General features: G+C 43.2%; 1 protein-coding gene across 3 annotated transcripts in view; it reads right to left on the bottom strand.

The window, feature by feature from the left end:
* Positions 1–11,581: 11,581 nt before the first annotated feature.
* LOC121569797 (inactive ubiquitin carboxyl-terminal hydrolase 54-like) overlaps positions 11,582–23,016 on the bottom strand; it is a 141,249-nt gene continuing 129,814 nt past the window's right edge. For 2 of the 3 annotated variants that reach the window (XM_041881002.2, XM_041881011.2), the window contains exons 20-22: positions 13,904–14,035; positions 13,002–13,230; positions 11,582–12,681 (exon numbers count right to left, since the gene is read on the bottom strand). In XM_041881002.2, the coding sequence (XP_041736936.1) occupies positions 12,062–12,681; positions 13,002–13,230; positions 13,904–14,035 (981 nt within the window). In that variant the 3' untranslated portion in view covers positions 11,582–12,061. The remainder of the gene's footprint in view (positions 12,682–13,001; positions 13,231–13,903; positions 14,036–23,016) is intronic. The other variant, XM_041881019.2, reaches the window with a different exon arrangement.

Below are 23,016 nucleotides of genomic sequence, written 5' to 3'. Positions count from 1 at the left end.
GGGAAAAGAGAAAATAGCCCGGAGTACTGACACACAAAGCTGTCCGGTCCGTGTTCCAGCAAGAGGCAAATACACCCAGGAGATGAGATAACTTCTCTTGTTGGCTCCACAGTGGGAATCTGTTTTGGAAAGTTATCGATTCTCGATATAAATGTTGACTGTAACAGTTTACGTTGGTTATGGGTCTTGATATTGGTAGTCGGTGAGACACGGTGGTATAAAACACAGTTTGACAACCGCAGAAGAGGATGGAGCTCCATAGGCGGTTGCGCGCGTGCCACCCAACCCTAATAGTACTTTTTTTTTTACATGGACATATTTATATAAGTGAGAAAGCCGCACATGCTCTCTTTTTTCTCAATGTCCTCGCTCTGAGTTGCCACTCCCCACCCTTGTACTGTAATGATGGCACACTTTCTCATAATGTTGGGCAATAGAGCATTCTGCACTAACATTAATAGTCGAGCACTCTGCACTAACTTTAATAGTCATTATGTTGAAAAATGCTTTTAAAGAGAGTGTGATTGGTGTGCCAGACCAGTTGTGAGAGTCAATAGGCTACACATGGGAGAGTACAAAAGCTGAAGAGCATATGCACATCTAGGTACTTTTTTGCAGGTGCTTGAGAGGGGCGAACTGAAAAATAAAAAAGGAAAACGCAGCACACTGCTGTTCATGCTCCCATGTGATTTTATTGATACAACTTTTCGACCCGTAAGGCTTCACTGGCTGATGAAGACCTAAGGGTCGAAACGTTATATCAATCAAATCACCTGGGAGCATGAACAGCAGATTACAGAGAGTATTCACACCTGCAGTCTTGACTTTTGCAGTCTATCTTCTCGCTGCCTGGGGAGAAAGTTGGTCCTCACCTGGCCTGATCCTCTCTGATAGCTGCAGACCAGGAACCTGGCCAGAGGCACTCACACACACATCCCATGTCAACAACTGTACCTGTCACACTGCAACAGCTAGCTCATCTGTTGTGGTGTTACAACCCGTTTTCCCCATTATTCACACAAGGGATTGTGTCTATGTCTACACACACATATTTAACCCCTTTTTTGGATAGGCACAACGTGGTTGGATGGAGACATGTTGGGCTGGGGGGAATGGGATAGGGAGTTGAGGGTGGAGGCCCACATTTAAATGACATTTACATTTTTCGCTGGCATTGGACGTGGGAACGGGAGAACCCTTTTTCTCTCATTCTGGACGATATCTCTTAATAAATATATTTATTTCTATAGGCCTATGCGTTATCTAATTTCAATGGAACTATGGCATCCGACCACAGTGCCAACAAGACCATGATCTTAATTCTGGATGAATTGTAGAGGTAGGCCTATCATTGTCCATAATTACTACCTCAACTGCCCGGTGTGATTTCTTTTTAGAGGGCAGGACAACCTTGACGTTGGCTTAATCTATAGCTTTTGTTGTCAGGATTTGTTTACACTTCAAGGATATCCGTACCAGATGTGTCTTCGACTACTAGGCTAGTGGCAAGGCCCCCAAAATGTTGAAATACCCCTACCCGAGGTATAACAAAACACAACCATGTTTTTCCATATCTCTAAGGTCTGAAGTTGTTCATGTTTTTAGCTTTATCCTTTGAAAATAGAAACGTAAAAAGATTCTGGGGATGAGCATGCGCATCTTCAATATGTACCCATTGTTCCTCTTTAATGCATTTAACTATATGTCACAAGTATAAGCCTTGGGTAGCAAGGTGATACAATTCCGCATCTGCAGTGGAAGGTGGTACATATTGAATGAATGATGTTTCCACCTCCATGCTTCACGGTTGGGATGGTGTTCTTGGGGTTGTACTCATCCTTCTTCTTCCTCCAAACACGGCGAGTGGAGTTTAGACCAAAAAGCTATATTTTTGTCTCATCAGACCACATGACCTTCTCCCATTCCTCCTCTGGATCATCCAGATGGTCATTGGCAAACTTCAGATGGGCCTGGACATGCGCTGGCTTGAGCAGGGGGACCTTGCGTGCGCTACAGGATTAATCCATGACGGCGTAGTGTGTTACTAATGGTTTTCTTTGAGACTGTGGTCCCAGCTCTCTTCAGGTCATTGACCAGGTCCTGCCGTGTAGTTCTGGGCTGATCCCTCACCTTCCTCATGATCATTGATGCCCCACGAGGTGAGATCTTGCATGGAGCCCCAGACCGAGGGTGATTGACCGTCATCTTGAACTTCTTCTATTTTCTAATAATTGCGCCAACAGTTGTTGCCTTCTCACCAAGCTGCTTGCCTATTGTCCTGTAGCCCATCCCAGCCTTGTGCAGGTCTACAATTTTATCCCTGATGTCCTTACACAGCTCTCTGGTCTTGGCCATTGTGGAGAGGTTGGAGTCTGTTTGATTGAGTGTGTGGACAGGTGTCTTTTATACAGGTAACAAGTTCAAACAGGTGCAGTTAATACAGGTAATGAGTGGAGAACAGGAGGGCTTCTTAAAGAAAAACGAACAGGTCTGTGAGAGCCGGAATTCTTACTGGTAGGTGATCAAATACTTATGTCATGCAATAAAATGCAAATTAATTACTTAAAAATCATACAATGTGATTTTCTGGATTTTTGTTTTAGATTCCGTCTCTCACAGTTGAAGTGTACCTAGGATAAAAATTACAGACCTCTACATGCTTTGTAAGTAGGAAAACCTGCAAAATCGGCAGTGTATCAAATACTTGTTCTCCCCACTGTATTGATGCTCACACACACACATACACACTTGCACACACACACAAACACATGCACACACACAATCCCCATATATGTTGCTGTTACTATTTATTATATTGATCCTGCTGCTCAGCCACTTTACCCGTGATTATATGCATGTAACTACCTCAACTATCACCAGTACCTCTGCCATCGTTATTGATATTGTTCTTGTATATAGTGTATTGTATATTGTTGTGCTCTTTCTTTACTGGCATTGACATTCTTTTTATTAATTTATATATATACAGTACCAGTCAAAAGTTTGGACACACCTACTAATTCAAGGGTTTTTCTTTTCTTTTTACTATTTTTTACAAAACAATGAAATAACACATATGGAATCATGTAGTAAACAACAAAGTGTTACACAAATCAAAATATATTTTATATTTGAGATTCTTCAAAAAGCCACCCTTTGCCTTTATGACAGCTTTGCACACTCTTGGCATTCTCTCAACCAGCTTCACCTGGAATGCTTTTCCAACAGTCTTGAAGGAGTTCCCACATATGCTGAGCACATGTTGGCTGCTTTTCCTTCACTCTGCGGTCCGACTCATCCCAAACCATCTTAATTGGGTTGAGGTCGGGGGATTGTGGAGGCCAGGTCATCTGATGCAGCACTCCATCACGCTCCTTCTTGGTAAAATAGCCCTTACACAGCCTGGAGGTGTGTTGGGTTATTGTCCTGTTGAAAAACAAATGATAGTCCCACTAAGCCCAAACCAGATGTGATAGCGTATCGCTGCAGAATGCTGTGGTAGCCATGCTGGTTAAGTGTGCCTTGAATTCTAAATAACTAACAAACAGTGTCACCAGCAAAGCACCCCCACACCATAACACTTCCTCCTCCATGCTTTACGGTGTGAAATACACGTCTCACAAAGACACGGCGGTTGGAACCAAAATCTCCAACTTGGACTCCAGACCAAAGGACACATTTACACCGGTCTAATGTCCATTGCTCGTGTTTCTTGGCCCAAGCAGATCTCTTCTTCTTATTGGTGTCCTTTAGCAGTGGTTTCTTTGCAGCAATTCGAATTGCAAAAATCTATGAAGCTGGAGACTCTTATCTCCCTCACTAACTTTAAGCATCAGTTGTCAGAGCATCTTACCGATCACTGCACCTGTACACAGCCCATCTGAAATTAGCCCACCCAACTACCTCATCCCTATATTGTTATTTATTTTGCTCATTTGCACCCCAGTATCTCTATTTGCACATAATCTCTTGCACATCTATCATTCCAGTGTTAATAATAATTGTAATTATTTTGCACTATAGCCTATTTATTGCCTTACCTCCATAACTTGCTACATTTGCACACACTGTATATATGTTTTCTGTTGTATTTTTTGACTTTATGTTTTGTTTTAACCCCATATGTAACTCTGTGTTGTTGTTTTTATCGCACTGCTTTGCTTTATCTTGGCCAGGTCGCAGTTGTAAATGAGAACTTGTTTTTTTTGACCATGAAGGCCTGATTCACACAGTCCCCTCTGAACAGTTGATGTTGTGATGTGTCTGTTACTTGAACTCTGTGAAGCATTTATTTGGGCTGCAATTTCTGAGGCTGGTAACTCTAATTAACTTCTCCTCTGCAGCAGAGGTAACTCCGGGTCTTCCATTCCTGTCGCGGTTCTCATGAGAGCCAGGTTCATCATAGCGCTTGATGGTTTTTGCGACTGCACTTGAAGAAACTTTTGTTCGTGAAATGTTCCGTATTGACTGATCTTCATGTCTTAAAGTAATGATGGACTGTCGTTTCTCTTTGCTTAATTGAGGTGTTCTTGCCATAATATGGACTTGGTATTTGACCAAATAAGGCTATCTTCTGTATACCCCCCTACCTTGTCACAATACAACTGATTGGCTCAAAAGCATTAAGAAGGAAAGAAATTCCACAAATTAACTTTTAAGAAGGCACACCTGTTAATTGAAATGCATTCCAGGTGACTACCTCATGAAGCTGGTTAAGAGAATGTCAAGAGTGTGCAAAGCTGTCATCAAGTCAAATGGTGGCTATTTGAAGAATCTCAAATATAAAATATATTTTGATTTGTTTAACACTTTCTTGGTTACTACATGATTCCATATGTGTTATTTCATAGTTTTGATGTCTTCAGTATTATTCTTGTCATGATCGTTATTAGAGGCAGACCAAGGCGCAGTGTGATAGGCGTACATCTTTTAATGAGTACTTTACACCAACAACAAAACAACAAAACGATATGTGAAGTCTAAAGGTTCACCAACACAAACCTATACAGAACAAGATCCCACAATCAACTGTGCAAAACAGGCTGCCTAAGTATGGTTCCCAATCAGAGACAACGAGCAACAGCTGCCTCTGATCGGGAACCACCCTGGCCAACATAGATCTAAACGATCTAGACAGAAAACAAGGAACAACTAAACATAGGAACTAACACCCTGGCTCAACATTAAAGAGTCCCCAGAGCCAGGGCGTGACAATTCTACAGTGTAGAAAATAGTAAAAATAAAGAAAAACCCTTGAATGAGTAGGTGTGTCCAAACTTTTGACTGGTACTGTATATATATATATATATATTTTGATAAATTTTCTATTTACATGTTGTATATATCTTTTTTATATTGATACTGTACTGTTGAGGAAGAAGTTGCAAGTAAGCATTTCACTGAATCGTTTACACCTGCTGTATCCTGTGCACGTGACAAATAAACTTTGATTTCACACACAAACACACACACACACAAACACACACACACACGTACACGTACACACACACACACACACACACGTACACGTACACACACACACACACACACACACACACACACACACACACACACACACACACACACACACACACACACACACACAGTGTTAGACAATCAGCAGACTGAGGTCTGTTAGTGTCTAGTATGAAGATTTTGCATCTAATATTCCCCCCAAAATCCCAGTATTCTGTAGCCTGGTCCCAGATCTGTGTGTGCTCTTTACAACTCCATTGCTGTCATTGTCAAGCCAAGATTCATGTAAGAGAGAGCAGCTCTCCAGTCGGGTTGGTCTGTGACTCACTGCCACCTTTTCCATGTAGAGAGAGCAGCTCTTCAGTCGGGTTGGTCTGTGACTCCGGGTAGAGGAATAAGGCAACCTCACAGAGAGTTACACACAAGAGGGAACTTTATTTCCAGAGGACATAATGTGATGGATGTGGTTCTGTACAAAAGAGAGATGAATGAATATATAAAGATAGCAATACAACTCAATGGGGAGTTAAACAGTGAATAGCAAACTAGAGCAATCTACAAGCAAAGGACTGTATAAATATGAGCACTACCTGAGGATGTTTACAACAAAGCCATCATAAGAACTAGCAATGATAACTACAACCAATAACTAGTATAAGTACACAACAAGTTACAATAGACACACTCAATTCTGTCCACACACTCCATCACACATGTCCACTTGGAGAGAGACTGAGGAGGTTCTGACCTGAGCAGGCAGAAGGGCTGTTGGGTGTCCGGCCCCCTAGCAACCTGACAAGTGAGCAGAAACAGACATCCAACAGGCTAGTTATTCTGAGTGAAAGTACACTGAACAGAAATATAAACGCAACATGTAAAGTATTGGTCCCATGTTTCATGAGCTGAAATAAAAAATCCCAGAAATTTTCCATAAGCACAAAAAGCTTATTTCTCTCAAATGTTGTGCACAAATTTGTTTACATCCCTGTTAGTGAGCATTTCTCCTTTGCCAAGATAATCCATCCACCTGACAGGTGTGACATATCAAGAAGCTGATTAAACAGCATGATCATTACACAGGTGCACCTTGTGCTGGGGACAATAAAAGGCCACTTTAAAATGTGCAGTTTTGTCACACAACACAATGCCACAGATGTCTCAAGTTTTTGAGGGAGCATGCAATTGGCATGCTGACTGCAGGAATGTCCACCAGAGCTGTTGCCAGATAATTGAATGTTCATTTCTCTACCATAAGCTGCCTCCAACGTCGTTTTAGAGAATTTGGCAGTACGTCCAACCAGCCTCACAACCACAGACCACGTGTAACCACGCCAGCCCAGGACCTCTACATCCGTCTTCTTCACCTGCAGGATCGTCTTACGGAGGGTGTGGGGGGTACTGAGGAGTATTTCTGTCTGTAATAAAGCCCTTTTGTGGGGAAAAACTCATTCTGATTGACTGGGCCTGGCTCCCCAGTGGGTGGGCCTGGCTGCCAAGTGGGTGGGCCTATGCCCTCCAAGGCCCACCCATGACTGCACCCCTGCCCAGTCATGTGAAATCCATAGATTAAGGCCTAATTTATTTATTTATATTGACTGATTTCCTTATATGAACTGTAACTCATTAAATTCTTTGAAATTGTTGCATGTTGCATTTATATTTTTGTTCAGTATAAAAAAACTAGACTAAACATGACTACAGACTAAAAGTTCATTTTTAATTAAAGCCACTGAGCCACTGCTGATTACCATGGATTAGTTATATTTACCTTTGAAGAGAACTGTGCCGACTTACAGTCCCTGGGGCCACAGGCAGGATGTGCTTACAATAAAGATATTTAATTATGTGGTGTAACAGTGGTGTAATAGGGTATGAGGTTAGAAAGAGGTGTATGAGGTTAGAAAGAGGTGTATGAGGTTAGAAAGAGGTGTAGCCACAATTATTGTCAGGCAATGTCATACCACATCAAATAATACGTGCTGTACATCACTAATAACAGCATCATCATCATCATGCACTAATAACAGCATCATCAGGTGGTACTGATCCTCCCTCTCAATGGGACCGCTTCCACCCCAGTGGACTCAGGGCTTCAGCATGACTAGCACCTGACACAAACACCACCAGGGAGGCTGACAGTGTCCTGACCCACTTGCCCCAGAACTGTTGGTGCACATCTCTATTGGCCAATAAGCCTCACTGGGAGAGGGGAACATACTGTATCCCTAGAGTAACCTGATTTTCCACATCTTCAAAAGCCAAATGGGAGAGATGAAAGCAGCAATTCGGCATTTGGAAAAACAACAAAGTGGTCACCCCACCACCTTTTTTGGTAAACAGCTAAGAAAGGGTGCTGGAGAAATGAAACCACTCTCAAATTCATAGACAGAGCTGTGAAGATGGATGTACCAATGGATGTACCAATCCTGGATTTCCGATTGTTTTTGACTGGGGTACAAGTGACCTCTTTTCACTCTTTCTTTTCTTTTCATTGTGAACTTGTATTTATAGGGTTATTTGCAGGAAGATGCAATGAAAATAAACTTTATGGACCTTGACTGAGGGTCTTTCTTTCGTCTAAAACTCTGCCTCATCTATCACCTTGCCTCAACTTAGACAGAAGCTGATCAGCTGTGGAGATGAACTTCTCTTAAATAGGTAAGAAGAACTGATTTAAAGGAAATAGTGTTACCTGTATAGACAAGGTGAAATGTCATGGTCACCATGGAGTCGAGCAAGAGAAGAAGGTCCCAGAGCAAAAGGAGCAAGAGAAGAAGGTCCCAGAGCAAAAGGAGCAAGAGAAGAAGGTCCCGGAGCAAAAGGAGCAAGAGAAGAAGGTCCCGGAGCAAAAGGAGCAAGAGAAGAAGGTCCCAGAGCAAAAGGAGCAAGAGAAGAAGGTCCCGGAGCAAAAGGAGCAAGAGAAGAAGGTCCCAGAGCAAAAGGAGCAAGAGAAGAAGGTCCCGGAGCAAAAGGAGCAAGAGAAGAAGGTCCCAGAGCAAAAGGAGCAAGAGAAGATGGTCCCAGAGAAAAAGGAGCAAGAGAAGAAGGTCCCGGAGCAAAATGAGCAAGAGAAGAAGGTCCCGGAGCAAAAGGAGCAAGAGAAGAAGGTCCCAGAGCAAAAGGAGCAAGAGAAAATGGTCCTGGAGTGCAATCTGCAGTGGCTACCAAACGCAAATGTGGACCGACCAGTATTTACCCCACTCAGGAGAGAAATGGCTCCTTCAAGAAGATTGCAGTTCAGCCTGCGAACCAACCCTCTCCATCATCCAGCTGACCCTTAAGGAGTTCTTCAAGGACATGTGGAGTTTTTCAGCCATGAAGTAGTCGCTCACACTTCTACATGAGAGCATGGTGGAGCAAATTCTTACCTTCACTCGAAGGAGAAATGAGGAGGGAGGTCCTCCTCTCATATCTAAATACATTTCTAGAGGTCTGCATGCTTGTGGATGGATGTTTACTGGAGGCTTTGAGACATCTGGACCTGCAGCCAGAGGACTATGGTAGGAGCGTCAGTGCATCTGATGTGCTCAAGACAATGTTGCAGATGCACCTGCAGGAAAGAGGAGAGCAGAGGTGTGAGGACAAGGAACTGCCAAAGCTCTCTGAGCCAAATGTTGCTGTCATGCAAAAACTGGCATTCACACATGACCTGTCATCCGAGGTACAAGTCAGCTAGCACTAAGTTTGTTTTTCTTCCTATTTACCTTTTCCAAAATTCTCAAATTGGGGTGCTTTAGGGGGTTTTACAAAGGGAGGGAGCAGGATGTTGTTGTACAGTCATTATCACCCTTATTGGCCACAAGCGGAAGCTAAAAATAATTTTAGTGTCCGGGAAGAACTTTGGGGCCTAGTTGTAGCCTACAACTTCCTTAAATTAACGTTTTTAGTGCAAGAGATTAGAGCAGCATAGCAAAGTCACAAAGAAACAGACAATCTTCATACTCTGCTCCTGGTTGGAGCAATTTATAACAACTTTATTGCAAAAATACAAGTTCCATCTGCTAGCACATCATTTACAAACAAAGTCCAAAATGGAAATCTGTCAACCCTTCCTTTATACTACCAAGAAAACCCATCCTTTTAACATTTAAGGTTGAAGGCTATCATTATCTGTACACACATTTACACTGTTCAGTTGTCGCAGTATCTATTTATTAGCATGTTAAAAAAATAAAATGGACACATCAGTTACCTTCTGTTCTACTGGTAATCCACGAGGGGGCAGTGTTGCATAAGGTACACAAACTAAGGATTCATTCCTTTTCATTAAAATGACTCTCACTAAAGTGGCACTCTTTGGTTAAGTGTTTAACATCTGCAACAATCCAGTTACATTTCAGTTTCAGAGACTGTTTTCCCTAAAGAAGGCCAACACCACTCACACCCGATGAATTGCACAACAGTTGTGCATCCTAAATTCTGCATTAACTATATGATTTTAGAAGTTGTTTTATATTAAGACACTCAAAACCTTTCTTCCATAAGCTCCATTCTCTTCATATTCCCTCAGTCATATCTACATTGTAGAAAGATAAGTGTAAAAATATTCCAAAACAAATCAGCAATATCGTAGATAGCAACAAAACATAATTTTGTAATTTCCTTCATTTCAGATTGTAGATAACCTAACTGTATTTTGTAAGATGTAGCTTGCTTTTCCTCACAAGTCAAAAAAGCAACTTCACTGTAATTGGGACTCTAATGATCCATACGTTTACATCAGATCTAAAGTCTGCCTCAAAAACTAGGCAAAGTTGGCTTTTGTTGTATTTCAGAGCTATAAATCAGCATCTTAGTAATGTCTGGGGTGAGATTTGAATTAGGAACATTAAACTAACCATCTCCGGTCATAGCGCATCACAAAGATAAAAGATCAAGAAAAATGGCTCTAGCATTCAAGATTCAACTAGTAAGATTTGTTAAAAGCCATTGAATTGACAGTTTTATAGTCAGTTCCCATTATGTTCTCTTTAAAAGTATCCTAAAACACAGATGTGTACACTGTCATTACGTTTTCTCTAAGAGTGTAAACCTCTGTACTGTACCTCCTTAGCACTCAGAATCACCATCTAACTTACACAAGTACAAAAATAGGCTAACATTGAGCGTCTCCCGTAACAATGGGAGAAATGTCAATAGAATTAAAACAGCAACAGATACAATTATCCTAACACTTCTAAAGTGCACTAAACTTGTGTTAACGCAGTTAAGTAAATTCATTGCTCTAAATCTCATATATACTTATTATATTGTACACGAAGCCGAGTGATTCCCTCAGTCATAGATCTGCTGAACAACCATGCATAGCTGCAGGGCTGTGAAAAGCCTCTCTAACTGAGAGATACACAGGCCCATTCTGCAAGAGGGCTCTAGTCACCAGACAGTGCTAGCTAGTTGAGAGAATGCAAAGTACAGCAGGTCTATGGCAGAGTATATACAGGTTAGGCCGATAGATTAGTTTGATCATATATACACTACTTACCCAGAGCTCCCTAAAAATTATAAATACAGTAATACAGTAAGTAAATACATCTGAGAGCTCAGAGGGTCCTGTTTTAGTGTCAGTATACATTGAGGATACAGTATACATTGTATCGTCTATCCAGACAGAGAAGGGTTGGTATGAGAAAGCAGCCTTATGATGCATCTATTTCACTGTTTCACACCTGTTAAGAGTTTTAATGAGTGACAAGAAAACTTGTAAAACTTAAACTGTATCTCTCATTCTGCCTTGCCCTCATCCCCACCATGTAACTCAACTTCCATCTTCATTCTTCATCTGTAACGGGCTTCCTCAAACAATGGGTTAATTTGCGACCCCTGGGAACATCAGTGTAACCCTAAACTCCAGCTGTGTTGGTGCTGATGTGTTTATGGGGGAATGAGGGGTGTCCTAACCTCCCAGAAGCAGAATGCCTTAATGGCCATGTACTCTTATAATCTCCGCCGGCACAGCTAGAAGAGGATTGGCCACCCCTCAGAGCCTGGTTCCTCTTTAGGTTTCTTCCTAGGTTCCTGCCTTTCTAGGGAGCTTTTCAGAGCCAACATGCTTCTACATCTGCATTGCTTGCTCTTTGGGGGTTTAGGCTGGGTTTCTGTATAAGCACTTTGTGACATCTGCTGATGTAAAAAGGGCTTTATAAATACATTTGATTGATTGATTGATTGATTCATTGAGTGCCTCTTGCCATCTACCTCAGTTGACACTATGCAGCCCCACTTCTACCCAGCCTGGACTCGGTGACCTTCAAATGCTGGATCACATAATCTATAAATAACCTTAGATGACGAGCAGCCATAAAGGCTAAATATAAACTCTATAGAAATAGACCAGGTTAAGGACCAGATATAGTGGTTGGCCTGTCTGGTTAAAGAGGGTTGGGGTGGGATGGGGGGTGGGGTTATAGTATCAACATTAATTGATGGAAAACGAAAGGACCACAATCTGCTAGAACAATGTGCCCCAAGATTGCTGTGAGTCTCCTTAACTGCATTCTACAAATAGCCCAACGGGAAACAGTGAGAGAAAGAGGGTGTGTGTGTTTGGAGTAAACTGGGTCTGTTTGTAAGGTGACGGTGAGCTGGATCAGCTGACAGGCCGGAAACGGGCCATGTAGGCCCCACAGGACTGGCAGTAGTGACGGGAGGGCTCGGTGGGCAGCTGTTGGCACAGGGAACAGAGCTGGGCACTACCGGGGCCACGGGATGATGCCCTCATACGGGGGTGGTCATGCCTCTGGGTGGGCTGATGGAGGTGGTGGGCATGCCGCATGGGCATGGACGGTGGTACCATCCTGTAGTCGGGGGTCCTCCAGTCATCATCCGGGGGTACGTCCAGGCGGAGGGGCTGGTTGGAGGTCTCGCTGGAAAGCCGGTGGTGTTGGGGTTGTAGGCGGGAAGGTAGGGTTCCATTCGACCTGCTGGATTGAGGGGGCTGCCTGTAGCCATTGATGGTGCCACTAGGGGGGGCAGAGCGGCAGGGGTGGGAGAGGGTGGCATAGCCCGTGTCTGTGCGGCTGTAGTACCCAGGGCCCGGGTTGGGTCCATCCCTGGGCCGGGGGAGAGAGGAGGACCAGGATGGAGGTGCCCTGCGAGGTGCCCGCGGAAGCGTGCCGTTGCTCAGTGCAACACTGTGGTAGTTTTCACGGGAGAAAGCTTCACCCCAGTCAAACACAGCCAGAAACTGGTCTCCCTTCTGGTGACCTCCTGTGGGGGCAGAAAATCATTAGAACACAGCAGAGGACTACCACAGTAGAGGCCCACTGGGAAACACACTGGACAATCAAAGTTCTGCAAATGGGTCGCATTGTTTTGTGCCATAGTCTACTGTTCTACCCCTACATGAAAATATAATTCATTATTGAAAATGACCTAAACCCTGTAGTATGACCGGACATACATAGACAATGAGAGGGATAAAAGTCAAAGTGAGTGTTATGTGATCCACTTCCCATGGCTGGTAGGGCCAGCATGGTGCTGTGGTCTGATGACTGGAGGTGGTGGAGGTCGAGGAGGCTGATGGTTACCTGAGCGTCCCAGATAGGGCCCTGTGGAGGGGGGCCGTGCTGCCTGCTGAGGGGGGTGCTGGGGCAGTGCTGGGGGGCTGTAGTGATGGTTGTTGTGGAGGTATTGGTGTTGGGGTTCGGATGGAGAGAGGTGGGTGGAGGAGGGAGGGGGGTGCAGGGAGGATGTGCTAGGGTGACGTGCGGGGACTCGGGAGTCTGTATGCTTTGGCATCCTGGTAACTGGGGGCTCCTTTTTTTTAGTAAAGGTTCAGGGTGAGAGAGAGAAGAAGAGAGAAAAATAGAGAAATCCACCATAAGGTGAGAATGCCCAACAGTTGCGAGGCAGGAAGGAGAGGAGGATAAGAGGAAGACAGATGAGTTAAAACAGGGACAGCTGACCCACACTTCAGTGAAAAGGAAAACAAAACAAAACCAGTCAGGAATTCAATGGCACTACAAACCTCACCATCTATTTATATAATGCAACAGTGCCATGTCTAGTGCTGTTCTTTGTTCTTCAGCCAAAGAATGTAAGCTGAACACAAGGTTAAAAGCTTAATGGATGAACTAAATTAACAAAATGCCGCTTCTAGCATTTTGCTGAGTGAAGATCACACCACTAGGGGCTCTATTACAGCACACCATGGCAGTTGTATTATGTGAACACCAGATGGCATTATGACATTATGAAACAATCACATCCACTGGGAGGGAGGTGTGATGATGATGATGATGAGGTACATTGATGGTACATGACATGATGATGTAATGGTGTGCTCACCCAAGGTAACACAGACAGCACTGAGTGGGAGTGACAGCTGTGGCCTTTCCCAGTCAGGAACTGAGGCTCACGTGTGAGGCTCTGTGTTTGTGTGTATGACATATGCACACTGTGTGTGTGCGTGTGTGTGTGTGTGACTCACAAAGCTGCGGGAGTGGGCGAGGAGTTTGGGTCGTCCCCCTATGACGGTGCCACTCAGACTGCGGGCGATGCGGCGGAGGTTCTCAGCACTGTAGTTCTCGTCATCTCCCTGTGGTTGCTCACATGACCCAGGCTACAGGGACACAACAAACACATTGTGTCAAACACACTCCTACACACACACGCATGCACAACAGGGCTCGGCATTCAGGGCTGCCCGCTGGCCTGGCACATTCTGCCGAGCTCACCAGGCCAGTTAATCAAGCTTTCATATGGCCCGCTTGGGCCAGCACATTTTCAAACTCCAAAACAGACAAATAATATTTTATATTTGTATTTAATCCTTGACAATCTTCCTGACGTCAGACACTCCACACTTGTTATCAATCAGCATTCAGTTTCCAAGCAGAGGCATGAATGTCAAACTCTCCCATTCCGTCTTGAGTGAGCCCTGCCTCAGTTGCCTAGGCTACGTCCTGGCTACTCGTGCCAGACCAATTTCAGCCGAGGCAGGAAGCCTGTCAATTCAGAGTTTCATATCGGCACGCGCAATCCAAAATAACATAACAAAAATCCTTTACATGCTTTTCAGTCTTTTACAATATAAGACATCCTACATAGGGATGTTGTTATTAGCAAAGAAAGGTTTACGTAGGCCTACACTATGGAGCTGCTTGCTTGTCATGACATGACAATTATTTACACAGATCACTTGTTGGCTAAATACAGGAAGAAATATAAATGTATTAGACATAAATAAATAAAATATAGGTGTGGGTTAAAACACATTCAAATTTGTGTCAAATAGCATACATATCCAATGAATAGCCCATTAAGAAATAGATGTGGGATTCAGTCCAGTCAGGATCCGAATCAGAGCGTGCCAATCATGGTCCGTGCTATCCGGGATCCTACCCCAATGGTTAAGGTAAGGGTTAAAGTTAGGGTTATGGTTTGGGTTATGGTTAGGGTAGGGTTTAAGGGTTTGTCAGCTTGTCAGATGACATTGAAAAAAATTAAAGCACACAAACTAGGCTACAAGGGAAAGGCGAACATAAATTAATTACAGTGTATCATAGTAGAAAATAGAGAGGGAGAACGAATAGAGAAACCGAAACAATGTTTCTTATCCGTGCCAAGTGCCTGGTAAAAAAGAGAAAAGCAGGAGGGAGGATGAGCTAAAGGAAAATGACAGGGACTATGAGCAAAAAAGAGTGAGGAAATTTCACGACAGCTATGATGGAAACAGGAAATTGTGGTACAATTTTATAAATGCCTACTGATAATTTGTTTGTTTGACGTGATGGGATCTTTTTGTTCGGTAAAAATAATGATGCGAGAAATGGCGATGGGAATGCATTTATGTGCAAATATTGATATAATATGCCTAACCATCTTATCGACGTAAACTTGGAGTCACGCGATGATATGGTGTGTGGTCCTTCCACTATGACTTGGGAAAGCATGCAGTTTATTAGGCTACAGATTGAATAAATTATGATGAACTTCACATGGTGGTGAAAGTGCACGGTGATCTTGATGCTCCTTTCCAATAACTATCGAGGGTCTTATTCTGGAAACATGATGATTGATGCTTGGTAGAGTTGAAAATGCGATGGAAACACATTTAATTTTAGATTTTTATTCAGTACATGAAAACATATGCGAAAAAGTACATTTGTTGGAAACACACCACTAACTAGGTTTCCGTCCAACTTGAGACAGATTTTCATGTGAATATTCTAAAGTCTGCATAAAACAAAATCCACATTTTCCCACCAGAGATGTGTTTCCATCAAACTGACTTATTGTGGATAAAATTATGTACATGATGATGTAGTGCACATCAAAATAACTTTTGCAGTTAAATTCCTATGTACTGAATGAAATATACAAGTTAAATGGGTTTCCATCACATTTTCAACGCAACTGATGGTTTTGTCACAAAAACTGTTGTGTTATCAGTGGCGTGTAATCATGGATGCCAAGGGAAGCCAGGCTTCCCAAAAAAGTTGACCAATAAAAAAATACAAAAACATTAAATCATTTATATTTAGTCTCTCTGTGTTTCATAATTTTCCTTCAATTCACAAGAGGCTGAATCTATCTCACCGGAAAAAGCAACTAAGCGAGTGAAACAGCGCCCCTCTGTCTCTCTACATGTAGGCCATCTATCTGATGCTGTCTGGTCCAAACGAGTATGACATTGTTGTCGCCCATAGCATTGAATGGAATGCAAGGGAAGCCAGCGAGCATTTGGCCTCCCTTGATAAAAAAGTATACAAAATTTGCCAATCAGTGTTGAGCTAAAAAAGTGTCATGGGAAGCCAGCTTGGATTTTGGCGTCACTCCTATAATAATTGCATTGAGAGCATACATCATTGACTGAAACAACTTGAACTGTTGCATCTCGTTATGTTGTTGTCCTCCGGTGGCTAGCTAGCTAGCTAAAGTTGGCCCTTTCCTAAATTAGCCATGGATGGAGATAGGGATTTGGACTTGTGGTTTTACTTAATTCTTGGTAATACATTACTTAATTCTCCGTAATACATTAATTATCCATTAATTAATACATTGCCCCTGGTCTGAGAGGATGGAAGTTAAATATGTAGCTAGATAAATGACGTAAATGTAAATGTAAATGTAATGTAGAAGGCTAATGTTAACTAGCTAACGTTGCCCATGAATGGAGGTTAGGCTAGCGAGCAAGCATTTTAGCCAGGTAGCCTAGGACAACAAAATATAAAAGCGTATACTGTATGACAGAGTGATAGACTGTTTCATCAACATGAAAGAGAGGAGGATGGCATTGGCGTTTCTCTACAAGTAGGGTGAGTCAACATATTTTTCTACTTGCACGAACGTGCACACACACAAACACGCACAAATTAGAAGCATGGACAGCCACATCATATTTAGCTTACGTTGATTGGACTAAATAGTTTTTGGTATCTTTTAGTTGTCACTGTACTAGACTAAGCAGAGGTGTTGATGATGTTGAAATGTTGAAGTTGAAATGGTGCTGGAATAGTGGAGGCAGCTTCTGTTTTCTTTTAAACTTGTGGTAACTCTCTGTGGTTCTAAATCAATAGTTGTTTAGTGGTCCGAAAATGTTGGAAACATTAACTTGCTTGACCATGCTGTAGGTCATGTAACTGTTTGTTACATGCAATATGCTTTGTGGACTAAACCGGACAGAGGTTGCTATCCGTTTTTGTGATAAAACAAAGGTGTGGTTGAATTTATTCTGCCACTGTGTCTTCTTATTGTCTCGGCCTTTAGGCCTATATATCACGGTTGCAAGGCATATGAATTAACAGGTTATAGAGCAAACAACGCAATTATCACAACATATAGGTTGTAATATGGCTTTTTTTCTGGCTTCCCCAGTGATTTTACCCACGCACTGCTACTGTGCGTTATATCGCAAACGTGCCAAGTCTGGGCTTGGGTGCGTTCTAAACAAAAGCTTGCAGATACAGTACGGGTAGGCTACCTAAATTATGAGATTATTATGGATAAGAGCGATATTATTTTTATTTTTCAAACGGCAGCCAAGCATCGATCATCATTATTTGTAAGTCGCTCTGGATAAGAGCGTCTGCTAAATGACGTAAATGTAAATGTAATGTCACCAGAATAAGACCCTCAATATTTAAAGGAGCATCAAGCACACTTTCACCACCCTGTGAAGTTCATCATAACTTATTTCATATGTAGTCTCATAAACTGCATGGTTTCCCTAGTCATAGTGGGAGGACCACACAACATATAATTGCGTGACTCCAAGTTTACTTCGATATGATGGTTATTATATCTATATTTGCGCATAAAGGCATTTCCACTGCAATTTCTCACATAATTAATTTTACAGACACAAAAAGATTGTCTGTCGGCATTTATAAAATTGTACCAGCATATCCTGTTTCCATCAGCCCAGTCGTGACTTTTTTCATGCGTCATGTAATTCATCCGCATGAAATGTTTGGATGGAAACCTAGCTACACTGAACAAAAATATAAACGCAACATGTAAAGTGCTGGTCCCATGTTTCATGAACTGAAATAAAAATATCCCAGAAATGTTCCATACGCACAAAAAAGCTTATTTCTCTCAAATTTTGTACACAAATTTGTTTACATCCCTGTTAGTGAGCATTTCTCCTTTGCCAAGATAATCCATCCATCTGACAGGTGTGGCATATCAAGAAGCTGATTAAACAGCATGATCATTACACAGGTGCACGTTGTGCTGGGGACAATAAAAGGCCACTCTAAAATGTGCAGTTTTGTCACAACACAATACCACAGATGTCTCAAGTTTTGAGGGAGCGTGCAATTGGCATGCTGACTGCAAGAATGTCCACCAAAGCTGTTGCCAGAGAATTGAATGTTTATTTCTCTACCATAAGCCGCCTCCAACGTCGTTTTAGAAAAGTTGTCAGAACGTCCAACCAGCCTCAAAACCGCAGACCATGTGTAACCACGCCAGCCCAGGATCTCCACATCCGGCTTCTTTACCTGTGGGATCATCTGAGACCAGCCAACCGGACAGCTGATGAAACTGTTGGTTTGCACAACTGAATAATTTCTGCACAAACTGTCAGAAACCGTCTCAGGGAAGCTCATCTGTGTGCTCGTCGTCCTCACCAGGGTCTTGACCTGACTGCAGTTCCGCGTCGTAACCGACTTCAGTGGGCAAATGCTCACCTTCGATGGCCACTGGCACGCTGGAGAAGTGTGCTTTTCATGGATGAATCCCGGTTTCAACTGTACCAGGCAGATGAGTGTATGGCGTTGTGTTGGCGAGGGGTTTGCTGATGTCAACATTGTGAACAGAGTGTCCCATGGTGGCGGTGGGTTTATGGTATGGGCAGGCATAAGCTACGGACAACAAACCCAATTGCATTTTATCGATGGCAATTTCAATGCACAGAGATCCCGTGACGAGATCCTGAGGCCCATTTTCGTGCCATTCATCCGCCGCCATCAACTTATGTTTCAGCATGATAATGCACAGCCCCATGTCGCAAGGATCTGTACACATTTCCTGGAAGCTGAAAATGTCCCAGTTCTTCTATGGTCTGCATACTCACCAGACATGTCACCCATTGAGCATGTTTGGGATGCTCTGGACCGACAGCGTGTCCCAGTTCTCGCCAATATCCAGCAAATTTGCACAGCCATTGAAGAGGAGTGGGACAACATTCCACAGTCCACAATAAACAGCCTGATCAACTCTATGTGAAGGAGATGTGTCACGCTGCATGAGGCAAATGGTGGTCACACCATATTCTAACTTGTTTTCTGATCCATGGCCCTACTTCTTTTTTAAAGGTATCTGTGACAAACAGATGCATATCTGCATTCCCAGTCATGTTAAATCAATAGATTAGGGCCTAATACATTTATTTCAATTGACTGATTTCCTTATATGAACTGTAACTCAGGCAAATCTTTGAAATTGTTGCATGTTTAATTTATATTTTTGTTCAGTGTAGTGGAAAAATGCGTATATTTTCTTCATGCGGATTCAAGAATATTCGCATGAAAATATGTCGCCAATTGGATGGAAACCTAGCTACTGGTCAGAATGTTGGCCTTGGCTGGGACATCATGAGGATAGAGGGAAAGTCTTCTGTACGACTTGCCGGTCACTGCCAGTTTATGCAGACAAGTGAGTGAAATATAGTTAGTGTATATAATAAGAACCTAGCTATAGACGGGTTGGTTGTTTAGCAAGAAAACCGACGCATGCACAAATATGGTGCAAAACAGAAGCGGTTGGCTTAGATTGTTGACATCATGTAAGCTATATTTAGTCTCCAATGTTTATTGAAAACATACATTTGCACAATGAGCACTTGGTATCTCTCAAATGTAGTGGGGCTGTAGTGGAGCGGGTTGAGAGCTTCAAGTTCCTTAGTGTCCACATCACAAACACACCAAGAAAGTCGTGAAGAGGGCACAACAATGCCTTTCCCCCTCAGGAGACTGAAAATATTTGGCATGGGTCCCCAGATCCCCCAAAAGTTCTACAGCTGCACCATCGAGAGCATCCTGACCGGTTGCATCACCGCCTGGTATGGCAACTGCTCAGCATCCGACCATAAGGCGCTACAGAGGGTAGTGCGTACAGCCCAGTACATCACTGGGGCCAAGCTTCCTGCCATCCAGGACCTATATACTAGGCGGTGTCAGAGGAAGGCCCCAAAAATTGTCAAAGACTCCAGTCACCAGTCCAGACTCAGTTCTCTCTGCTACCACACGGCAAGCGGTACCGGAGCACCAAGTCTAGGTCCAAAAGGCTCCTTAACAGCTTCTACCCCCAAGCCATAAGACTGCTGAACAATTAATCAAATGGCCACCCGGACTATTTTCATTGACCCCCTCCCCCCCTTTGTTTTTACACTGCTGCTACTCACTGTTCATTATTGACTCGGTACCGGTACCCCCTGTACAGTTTCCACCATCAGCAGCTTACTGATGCCCTCTAGTGGAAGTTTTGAGAATGCGCTGCAGAAGTGTCATTTATTCCCCCATTGACAGCTATGTTAATTGTGCCCAACGACTGCACAAAAGAGAAAATGTATAGATTGTAATTTCCCCTTGATAACATGCTTTAAGGCTAGTCGACAAATAGCATAGCATCCTGTCAATCTTTGTTTTATGATTGTTGGGATTCAGCACTATTCAAAAGACAGCAGGTGGATAGACGCACTGGGTTTGACCCCCACGCCAATAGCGTAGGACACAAGGTCTGTGAGCAGAGGGAGAGGTCAGCGCATCCCAAACCCTGTGCTGGCCGGTGTGCACCGCAATGGTGAGATGAATGTGGAGTTTGCTAAACAAATGAAAAACATGTTCCACATGAGCTACTATGTAGTGATAAAGGATAAGTCTTTCACAGACTTTGCGGACCTTGTAAAGCTGAACATGAGGATGGGGTCGGACATGCCCAGCTGCTACCTGTCTGACAAAGCCTGCGCAAGGTAGGTTTCTGGAATGGGAAATGGAAACATTAAGTAAAATGTTTTAAAAGAACAAAATGGAGGTAAGCACTAAATGATTTCACGATTTTAACTTTTCCCCCCCAGGTTTATGGTCGACATATTTCAACAGCTTAGAGAGCCATGGATGGATGACTTGAGAAGCACCAGGTTCTTCAGCTTAATAATAGATGGGACCACAGACAATGGCAACTTGGAGAACAAGATTGTATAACTCAAGTTTACTAGAGAGGGGAGTGTACGGCAGTTCTTTCTGGGCATCCAAGACGTGGCCCATGCCAATGCTGATGGGGTCATTGCAGCAGTTGACTCAGGTACATTAATTTACTGAAAAGTGAAAACAATGGTATCCGCCATTCCTGTCCCACATGTATTTAATTTCAAATTGCCTGGTTTGTGTGTATGCTTTCGTTTTTTCAGCAGGCTGATGTGCCAGGATGGAGACACCTGCTCGTCTTTCTCTGTGCCGATGGAGCCGCTGTGAATATAGGGAAGAAAACAGGGGTAGCTGCCAAATTGAAGTCGAGGGGTCTACAACACCTGCTTGCCATCCACTGTGTGGCACACTGGCTGGAGTTGGGCATGGTTGACTCCATCAAAGACGAACCACTAATGAAGAAGCTGCAAGAGCTGTTGCAGTTTCTCCACATGCAGTACCAGGTATATACCCTGTAGCTCAGTTGGTAGAGCATGGCGCTTGCAACGCCAGGGTTGTGGGTTTGTTTCCCATGGGGGGCCAGTATGAAAATGTATGCACTCACTAACTGTAAGTCACTCTGGATAAGAGCGTCTGCTAAATGACTAAAATGTGAAATGTACCACTACTGCCCGAGAGGCACTGAGGGAGCTGAGGATGCTGGGAGAGGCACTGGAGGAAAAGGTTGTCAAGCCTACAAACCTCAAGGGGGCCAGGTGACTGCCCTACGTCCACAGGGCAACTAAAGTAGGTTGATTCCATAAGATGCTGATCTAACACCAGACAGCATCTTTATTGTTCTGATTTTCATTGTTGTGATCAATTCCCTATGAATAACAAACATAATAACATGAAATCCTCTTCTCTATATTCTGTGTTCTAGTTACCCGGTGTTCGTGGCACATTTTGAGGACCAGATAAGCCCTGAGCGGACACCCCATCCATGTGACGCTGTGGTGGGAAGGGCGACCAACATCCTCAAGAACCTGAAGGACTTCATGAATGTTCAACTTCACATTGGACATTCTGAAGGCACTCAGCCTTCAGTTTCAACAAGATGAGCCTACTCCTGATAGGTAATGTGTTCAAATCAGCAAATCAGTGAAATAACTTACCTGAATAACTTACCTGAACTTAATCATAAAACATGTTTTAAATGTGTTCACATCGGTACATCACTGAAATCATTTCTCACCATACCTGAACTTGACTTACCTGAACCTAACACACAGTACCGGTCCAAAGGTAGGACACACCTACTCATTCAAGGGTTTTTCTTTATTTTCACTATTTTCTACATTGTAGAATAATAGTGAGACATCAAAACTATGAAATAACATATACAGAATCATGTAGTTACCAAAAAAGTGTTAAACAAATCAAAATAGATGTTATATTTTAGATTCTTCAAAGTAGCCACCCTTTGCCTTGATGACAGCTTTGCACACTCTTGGCATTCTCTCAACCAGCTTCATGAGGGATGCTTTTCCAACAGTCTTGAAGGAGTTCCCACATATGCTGAGCACTTGTTGGCTGCTTTTCCTTCACTCTTTGCTCCAACTAATTCCGAACCATTTCAATTGGGTTGAGGTCGGGTGATTGTGGAGGCCAGTTCATCTGATGCTGCACTCCATCACTCTCCTTCTTGGTCAAATAGCCCTTACACAGCCTGAAGGTGTATTTTGGGTCATTGTCCTGTTGAAAAACAAATGATAGTCCCACTAATGGCGTATGGGATGGCGTATCGCTGCAGAATGCTATGGTAGCCATGCTAGTTAAGTGTGCCTTGAATTCTAAATAAATCACTGACAGTGTCACCAACAAAGCACCCTCACACCATCACACCTCCTCCTCCATGCTTCACGGTGGGAACGACACATGCGGAGATCATCCGTTCACCTACTCTGCT

This window comes from Coregonus clupeaformis, chromosome 1 (assembly GCF_020615455.1).
Source record: "Coregonus clupeaformis isolate EN_2021a chromosome 1, ASM2061545v1, whole genome shotgun sequence".
In the NCBI taxonomy this organism is placed as follows: domain Eukaryota; kingdom Metazoa; phylum Chordata; class Actinopteri; order Salmoniformes; family Salmonidae; genus Coregonus; species Coregonus clupeaformis.
Note: the sequence above shows the minus strand (reverse complement) of the source record. Positions and strands in the feature narration are given on the sequence as shown.